This window comes from Lycium barbarum, chromosome 12, assembly GCF_019175385.1.
Source record: "Lycium barbarum isolate Lr01 chromosome 12, ASM1917538v2, whole genome shotgun sequence".
NCBI classification, from domain to species: Eukaryota; Viridiplantae; Streptophyta; class Magnoliopsida; order Solanales; family Solanaceae; genus Lycium; species Lycium barbarum.
The window spans coordinates 66,239,415-66,248,589 of record NC_083348.1 but is presented as its reverse complement, the minus strand read 5'-3'; the positions used below and the strand labels follow the sequence as shown (position 1 = coordinate 66,248,589).

The 9,175-nt window shown below is 35.1% G+C and overlaps 1 protein-coding gene across 1 annotated transcript; it reads left to right on the top strand.

Moving 5' to 3' along the window:
* The first annotated feature begins 2,539 nt into the window (after nucleotides 1–2,539).
* Nucleotides 2,540–3,239, top strand: LOC132623537 (mini zinc finger protein 2-like). Its single transcript, XM_060338316.1, has one exon. It carries the CDS (start codon nucleotides 2,575–2,577, stop codon nucleotides 2,866–2,868), a length of 294 nt encoding a protein of 97 aa, XP_060194299.1. The 5' UTR covers nucleotides 2,540–2,574; the 3' UTR covers nucleotides 2,869–3,239.
* Nucleotides 3,240–9,175: the final 5,936 nt, after the last annotated feature.

The window sequence follows — 9,175 nt, the reverse complement described above, 5'->3', positions numbered from 1 at the left end:
ACTTTAATTTACTGACCAAAAGAAAGAACGTACGAAACACTTCGTGAACAAAGATCGTATAAAACAATATCGAAGCAGGGAAATGGGAATGATGCTTCTAGCAAAGACTAACATGTTTAATTGAATTTGGTAAAAAAGAGAGGAAGAAATTAATATCGAACACTCTTTTTATACCACTACAAGAAAAAAGATATTTGGCAATAATTTTTTTTTGTTGCCATAGATTGATTATTATTGCAAAAGTACTTTTGACAACAAACAAAAAAAAATTATTGCATACGCTTTTCCCAACGACTGTTATTGCAACGACGTGCAACATTTTTTTTTTTTTTTGCCAAAAGTACTTTTTGCAACAATAATTAATACTATGACAACAAAATTAAATTGTTTGGTAATAAAAAAATTCATTTGCCAACAATAAAACTAAGTTGTTGCTAAATATTAAATTTTTTATTATCATTATTATACTTTCCTGTAGTGTTAGTTCTACACCTAGATTATGCACCATTTAGTGTTTACACAGTACTGATTATCAGCCACCTTAAAAGATAAGGTCCATTTAGTGGACTTAATAATGATAACATGAAGATAATGGGGTCAAACTCATCGTGAGGAGCCCACAATCAACTTTCCAGATATTAATTTCTAATGGAGGACAATAACGTAAAAATATTGGATATCAAAATATTAATTTGATGTTGGGATAATCGCCAAGCTAATAAAAACTTATGTAATTTCCACGCTGACCGCATCTAACTGTTTAAAGATAACGTAGATTATCATGACTACAAATAGTCAATAGATCGCTGTTAATTTTCTTAGTGAAAGATTAAGACATACAATGATAATTCATGAATAATACAAATTAAATATGGAAAGTAAAGGGTCAGGATATATGATGGAAGAACAATCGGGACAAATTACATAACAGACACCTAAAATGGACAATATATATAAGGAAAAGAAATATACGGGTATTGCTGTAGTTACTTTATTAGTTGAGACAGAATGTTTATTGTTAGATATTAGAAGCACTGCAGAATTAGGAATAGTTCCAGTTTTAATTGTCTGTGGTCGACTGTAGGTGCTCTTCAATTTTTGAAAGAGAAGCATGGGTTAAAAATATCTAAGCTCCTGATTATATAGGCGGATTTAGAGTGCATTCGATTGGTTCAATTGAACTAATATTTTTAGCTTAAATGTTTATTAAATCCTTGATTGGCTTCTGATCCCAATTTGGGTTGCTAAACAATTACCAAACACATAAATTTTATTGAAGAATATTAATTGGTGTTCTAGTACTTTCTCAAGTAAACTAGTTTACTGCATCGGTCCCCAACGTGAATAACTTACATTAGTTTTTACAAATCTGTTTGCACATATATATTATACTAAATGATGGATATATATGTTTCTTAACTGGAGATTGCATGCATTCCTTTTGATCAGACATATATAACCCAAAATTGTGTAGAAAACTATTTATCTGCATGTCAGTGAAATAGAAAACAAGACAAAAAGGTCTGCCCGCCCAATTTTGGTAGGTTCGTTATCGAACTGTCTGTCCGCCCAATTTTGGTAGGTTCATTATCGAACTATCACATTTTCGATCAGATCACATTTTTTATCAGACTGCAGTATATATATATATATATATTATTGTCTATATTTTGGCACTGCTGGATTAGAAATAACGGTGGTCTTTTACTATCAGTTCTGATCGGGGCCACATAAATTGGTCCTGTAATTAAGGCGGCAAAGTTTGGCTGGTCATCTATAATTAGTACATCAAGCGATGATTTATTAAGATTTTCTGTTAAAAAATGAAGGAATAAATCTTTTTTAAGCCAAGCCAGATGAAGGGAAAAATCATTTTGCCAAGCCAATTTAGTAGGTAACTAAGTACGTGATAGGAACCTGTTGAGCAATCAATTCACAACCACCCATTCTAGAGAAATTTACCAAGAAAAGACCCCAATTAACATGAACTAATAAATAGTACTAAGAGCCCGTTTGGATTAGCTAAAAATAAGTGGCTTTTAAGCATACGTGCTTAAAGTGCTTTTTAAGTGCTGAAAGTTATTTTATAAATAAGCAGTTATGTGTTTGGATAAAAGTGTTTAAAAGGTTTTTAGAAGTAAGAATAGTATTGGAATTAACAGAAAATATAAAGGATAAAAGGGTAAAGTTAGTCAAACCAAAATGACTTTTAAGCGAAAAAAAAAAGGTTGGGGTTGACCAATTTCTTGATTTTGGCTTATTTTAAGCACTTTTTAATTTAATTTAAATTGTTTTATATTTTTACCAAACACCCAAATAAATTAAAAATGACTTATAAGCTGGTTTGACCAACTTATAAGCCAATCCAAACGGGCTCTAATACAACTGTAAAAAAGCAAAAGAATTGGGTAGTGAATAGTCAAAATTGTACTGCATGCTAAAAAGCAGAGGGTAATTTCAAGATTTGGCTACTATAAAAATATATCTTCTAGGTTTAGGGTTTCCAAAGAACTTCTTAAAACCCCTTTCACTCAGATGCTTTGATTGTATATCTGCAGTACTCAAGAAAAGATCATGAAAAAAATTCAAGTGGTTTCGAAGCGAGGCGACTCGTCCTCATCAGACAACTCTACGAATTCAGCGTTTACTGTGAGGATAGTGAGATATAAAGAGTGCCAGAAGAATCATGCTGCAAATATTGGCGGACATGCTGTTGATGGGTGCCGAGAGTTCATGCCAAGTGGTGAAGAAGGAACAAACAGCGCCTTTATTTGTGCTGCCTGTGGTTGTCACCGCAATTTCCACAGAAGGGCAGTTGATATTGAAGTCGCCTCTGATTCTTCGTCTCCTTCTTCCTATACTACATAGAGTGAGCTTTGCGACTATTTTTTTGGGACTGATTTAACTTAGTGTAACGGGTTTATATAGTATTGGTATAAGTTTTGCCTATTGTAATAGGTAACTTAGTTTGTTTATTTTTCAACTAACTAATTCTACTTTTTCAGGGACGATTAAGCATAGTTGTCACTTATTAGGTGTGAAAATTATTATTTTACACTATCAACTAAATTTTGGGGTTGGGTTGATTATATTTTTGTGTTTGGGCATGAGTGGATCATGTTATGGTAGCATCTAGGGAAGGCTTCAGTTTTCTTCTACTTTGCTTTCATCCGTTTTAGGTGTTTGTATTGACTTATATATGTGAAGGTGAGATCGTTTGTAATGATTTGCATGGTTGATGGTCAAGAGTGAAATATTTATTTGATAATTACATATTCGTCTATTTTCTCCATTTGTCTGCGAAGGTCATATGTAGCATTTGTTTCACTACCATATCTTTGTGATAGATAAATATCCATAAAAAAGAGTGAGATAACAATTTCCGCAATTTGAACAATCTATATATATATAAGGAAACAAACCCGATGACGTGACACTCTTTAAAGCCAGTATTCGTATTTATCTTTTTTTTTTAGAATTTTGCCTTTTCCCATTTTTTTTTTTTTAAAAACCCTGGCCATCCGGTAAAAAAAAAAACAAAAAAAACAAACGCTGCCTTCTTTTATGTCTCTTAATTGCGGCTTCTTCACAAACGTTTCAGAAGATTAACAAGAAACAAAACAACTGTTCAAATGAGTCTCTTGCGGTATGTTGAAACTCGAATAAATCAACATAACAGGGTTTTTTGGAGTTGGCATCTCTGGTTTTCTACAATCAATAAAGAAGCCTCTGCACAAAGCAAGATTTAGAACCTATCAATGGTTTGTCCATACACCTACTCTTTTTCTCTTCACTGATGCACTTTTATGATTATACTCTGGTTTTTTTGGAGTTTTTCTCCCAGTTCAGTCTTTTCAATTTCAATCACTTAAATTAAATTTTTGCTACTAATGTTCTCTTAAAAAAAATTCTTCAATCAAATCATAGCGGAGTTTCAACTTTCGAGAAAAAAAAGTTAATCAATAGAAGAGAAGAATTTTGCCCACTGGTCGTGATGTTTCAAACTAAAATCTTAAGGTTTTCTACTCCACTGGCAGCCAAGGCAAAAAAGAAATCAATAGGAGAAGAAGTTGACCTCTGTGAAACATATACGAAGGTACACAACTTCATGTTTGGTTGGTGTTTGATTTCATGCATCAATATTATTAAATTACTGCCTTTTTGTATTCCAGAATGTTTAATTTGGTACTATTAAAGTGTCAAATGTCTAATATCTTCCAACTTAAAATACACGACGACTAACCACTTTCCTAGAAACTTTCGATACCAAATTATAGTGTGACAGAATCAACAAACATATGGCATATACAGCTGCTCGAAACTTCTTCAATAGCTACTTTTTGTGCCTCTTTTTGTTCTCTTTGGCTCATTACTATTATACATTGTTTAAATGTTCTAGGTCCTGTGTACTGCAATTTTATTTCTCGCAATTATGTCTTTACGTGAATTGTTCTTCTTCCACATTATTCTCATTGGTAAGATATGGTTGTTTCATATCGGCATACCTTCCTGATTCTTTCAGTTATTTATGTGCAAGTTTCATTTGGATTTTGCTCCTTTATCTCGATTATCTTGATTATGCAAATTGAATAATTGTTAACCTTCTTTCATCTTTGTATTCTTTAAAGGTTTAACATTGTGTATACTTTTTTGCACAAAAGAATAGTACTTAAATAATGTATAGCTATGAATGGCGAACCAAAAATTTAAGAGTTTTTCGTGTTCTCCTGGGATTAAACAATTGGAATTCGGGAATGTCAATAGCTTAACTTTTCTGGACTACTTTGCGCGTATTATATTTGAGTTTCATTTTTGTTTTAGAGTTTATTTGGTGTAAAGCAAGAGAAATTTTAATCCTTTCTTGGATATTCTTTAAGCTTTTCTTTCTCACTTTTTTACCCTTTTTGCTTCTTACGTCTCGCTTATGGTATGAATCCTAAAGAGAAAAAGAGCTGCTAAAGGCTGCAAGAGTCATGCTTCAATAAGTCTATGAGGGATTTTTGGAAAACTAGCTAGGAGTTATACTCCAACCCAAATAAGGTAGACTTTCTAATACTCCAAAATTTTAATTTGGTTTTCTTTTTTATCCTGAATAATATTTCTTATCTGGTTGTGCGACGGGTGACATAAGTTTTAAGGTGATAACAGTGAGGAGTTAAAATATATGTTATGTTGACAAGCATACCGTGTCTCTATGTTCCATTCATAATAGAACAAATAGAGAAGCTAATGACTCCAAGGATATTCATTCACTAAAGATTAACTTCAAAAGTTTTCCTTATGTAATTGTGATGTATACATTAATTTTCAGTTCTACCCAATAGTTAGACTAAATCAGTTGTAAAAATATAATATGTTTGCATGAAATGTTAATTCATCCGTGATTCTGATGATTCAGTTTGGTGGATATACATTGTGATAACTTAAAACTTAATTGATTACTTAATGTTTGTGTCTTCATTTCTTCATTCTTTACAATTTAGATGTTCATGATTTATTAACGAAGTAGCGCACTAACAGAAACATAGGGAAAATACCGTAGATCGATAACGTTCACTGGAAATATCATTTTGAGATTACTACTTTTTTCCTTAATTAATTGGCCTCAACCTAATAGGAGTTAATCTCTCTGCTTACCAAGAACTGATTAACTTACTCCAATGTTCAAGCTCGCTTGGACCACTAAATTGTGAATTTCCATAATAATAATAAAAAAAAAAAAAAAAACGGATTGAGAAGTATGCCGACTATGAGAGTATAAATTATACTGGTTCTATTCCAAATGTTAACGGAAATTTGTTTCCCGAGTTTAATAATTACTGAAACAATATAAATTTAGGAACTAAGTGGTACACCCTTCTTGTGAATAGTATGAATGTGTTTTGAATGACGCAATGTTATTATGATTTCTGATCATGCAAACATGGCATATCTTTCTCTTCTCTTGAACCTTTGAGTTATGAAAAGTAGTGAATTATATACACAAACACTTGTGATTGATATAGTTTTATGTGTGTTGTATCATGATGAACTCATGTTGATCACTAGAGAAGAATAGTGATCGAGTAGAAGCAATGGTGGAGGAGTTATTATTTCATCATCCAAAACATGTGATCTAGTAGATCCTTATATACAATGATATTAGTTCCACTCAAGTGTATACAGCTGTACCCGAGCCTCCACTTCCTCTCTAACTAACTAACTAACTTTCCCTCCATCTAACTCTAACTAACTAACTAACTGTTTTTCCCTCCATCCAACTAACATTTAGTTGAGCCTCACTACTACTGTTACGTGCATGTTCTTGCCTTTCAATACTCCCCCTCAAGCTGGAGGGTGAGAAGACATCTCACACACCTAGCTTGAATAAGAGAAGGTAGTGTTGAGTAGTTCCAAGTCCTTTTGTAAGCAAGTCAGCAAGTTGAACTTTGGTGTTGACATAGGTAGGCTGAATGAGACCACTCTTGATTTTTTCTCTGACAAAATGACAGTCTATGTCTATATGCTTGGTCCTCTCATGGAATATAGGATTAGCAGCAATTTGAATTGCTGCTTTGCTATCACAGTGCAGTGTCACAGGTGTTACCACTGCCTCATTTAATTCCCTCAATACTCCTATGATCCAAATAACTTCTGAAACTGCCCCAGCCATGCTTCTATATTCAGCTTCCGCTGACTGTTTGCTGTTTTTTGGATTTCCAAGAGATTAATGAATCTCCTAGCTTGATCACATATCCTGTGACTGATTTTCTTGTGTTGGGATAGGATGCCCAATCTGAGTCACAGTAAGTTGTGTGGTTGAGTTGCTTGACAACTGAATTCCCAGTCCTGGTGACCCTTTGATGTATCTGACCAGCCTCAAGGCAGCTTCCCAATGTGACAACTTTGGTTTTTGCATGAATTGGCTCAACACCTGTACTGCAAAGCTAATGTCAGGCCTTGTAATTGTCAGATATAATAATCTCCCAATAAGCCTTTGATATGCAGTTGTGTCTGGGTACAAAGGGTCATCAGTCTTGCCTTCATGTTCATCATAGGAAACTGTTGTCAGCTTCACATTAACTTCTAGAGGGGTGTTGACTGGTTTAGAACCACTTAGTCCAGCATCTGAAATTAGTTCAAGTGCATACTTCCTTTGATTTAGCAGGATCCCTTGGTTGGACCTGAGAACCTCAATGCCAAGAAAATACTTGAGGTCTCCAAGATCCTTCATTTTAAAGTTTTGGTTCAATGATGCCTTTGCCTCCATTAGTAGTCTGCTGCTATTCCCAGTTATGAGTAAATCATCCATATACACTAGGATGATTGCAATGTCTGCCCCTTCCTTTTTGGTAAATAATGAATGATCATAAGCACTCTGAGAATAGCCAGCATGAAGTAGTGCATTTGTGAGTTTAAGGTTCCATTGCCTTAGTGCTTGTTTCAAACCATAGAGGGACTTGGTCAGCTTGCAGACATACTCCCCCTGCCTCTAGAAACCCTGAGGCAATTCCATATAAACCTCTTCTTCCAAATCTCCTTGGAGAAAGGCATTATTGACATCCATTTTAAACAAGGGCCAAGAATGAGAAGCAGCCACTGCAATAACAGTTCTGACAGTGACCATCTTGGCCACTGGGGAAAAGGTATCATGGTAGTCAAGGCCCTCCTGTTGGTTGTATCCTTTGGCAACCAATCTTGCCTTGTACCTCTCAACATCACCACTGGCCTTGTATTTAATCCTATATACCCATTTGGAACCTATTTCCTTCTTACCTGGTGGTAGAGGCACTACCTCCCAAGTGTGATTTTGTTCTAAGGCATCCACTTCAGCCTGCATGGCATCAATCCAATGTTGATGTTGAGAAGCATCCTTGAAACTTGATGGTTCTATGGCTAAAGAAACAACACTTAAGTAAGCTTGGCAAGCATGGGACAGACCTGCATATGAGAGACTATGTGCCATAGGGTAGGAACACTTGTGGGATGTGAGAGTTATATAGTCACTATGCCAGACTGGTGGCTTGATGACTCTGGATTTCTTTCTAGGATATGATAAAGGCTCTTGAAGAATTGGTAGAGATGGGTCAACAGCAGGTGGTGGTTCTGGAATAGGAGGGATGTGATTATCCTTAATCACTGCTAGCATAGGAGTAGGCAGGTCAATTCCTTGATCTAGGATATCTGAGGGAGAAGGAGTAGGAGATGAGTCTGCAATAGTAGGTAAGTCAGCAGTAGTAGAATGCTCAGGAGTAGAAGGGTCAAGGTGGACATGTGCTAGTGAGGGATTGAGAGAAGGAGTCACAGGTATGATAGGAAGAAACATATCATTAGTTTCCATAGGAGCAGTGTGGAAAGGAAACACTGATTCTCTAAATGTAACATCTCTGCTGATAAAAAAGGATTTGGTGTGAAGGTCAAATAACCTATAACCCTTTTGTGTCTCTGAATGTCCCATTAAAACAGCCTGTCTGGCTCTTGGGGAAAATTTGTCTGATCTAGGTAACTCCGATGCAAATACCAAGCATCCAAAAACTCTTAAATGATCTATCTTTGCTACTTTGTTATAGAGTAGTTCATACGGTGATTTACCTTTCAAGACAGCAGTTAGTAGTTTGTTGATGAGATAAACAGCAGTCCTCACACACTCTCCCCAAAATCTAATAGGTATGGATGCTTGAAACTTCAAGGCCCTAGCTACCTCTAGAATGTGTCTATGTTTCCTTTCTACCACCCCATTCTGTTGGGGTGTGTATGCATAGCTTCTCTGATGAATGATACCAAGAGAAGTGAACAATTCCTTGCATTGAGAGTTAAGGAATTCTGTTCCATTATCAGTTCTCATGGTTTGAACCTTAGCATTAAACTGTGTGTGAATCATAACAAGGAAATTTTTAGCACAACCAACACTTCTGTTTTATATTGAATCAAACAAACCCAAGTGTATCTGCTATAGTCATCCACAATTGTAACAAAATACTGTTTCTTATCATAAGTTTGTGTCCTATATGGACCCCAAACATCTAAATGGAGCAATTGGAAAGCATGATCTGATGTAGTTATGCTACTGGGGAACTGCAGTCTAGTCTGCTTAGCTAAAGGGCATATTTGACAGTAATGTGGAGTACCAAAATTTACATGATTCCTTAGTGAGTGAATATACTGCATTGCCCTCTCTAATGGATGACCAAGTCTT

Excerpts from the sequence above, each read along its gene's own strand:
- LOC132623537 (XM_060338316.1), top strand. The coding sequence starts at position 2,575 with ATGAAAAAAATTCAAGTGGTTTCGAAGCGAGGCGACTCGTCCTCATCA.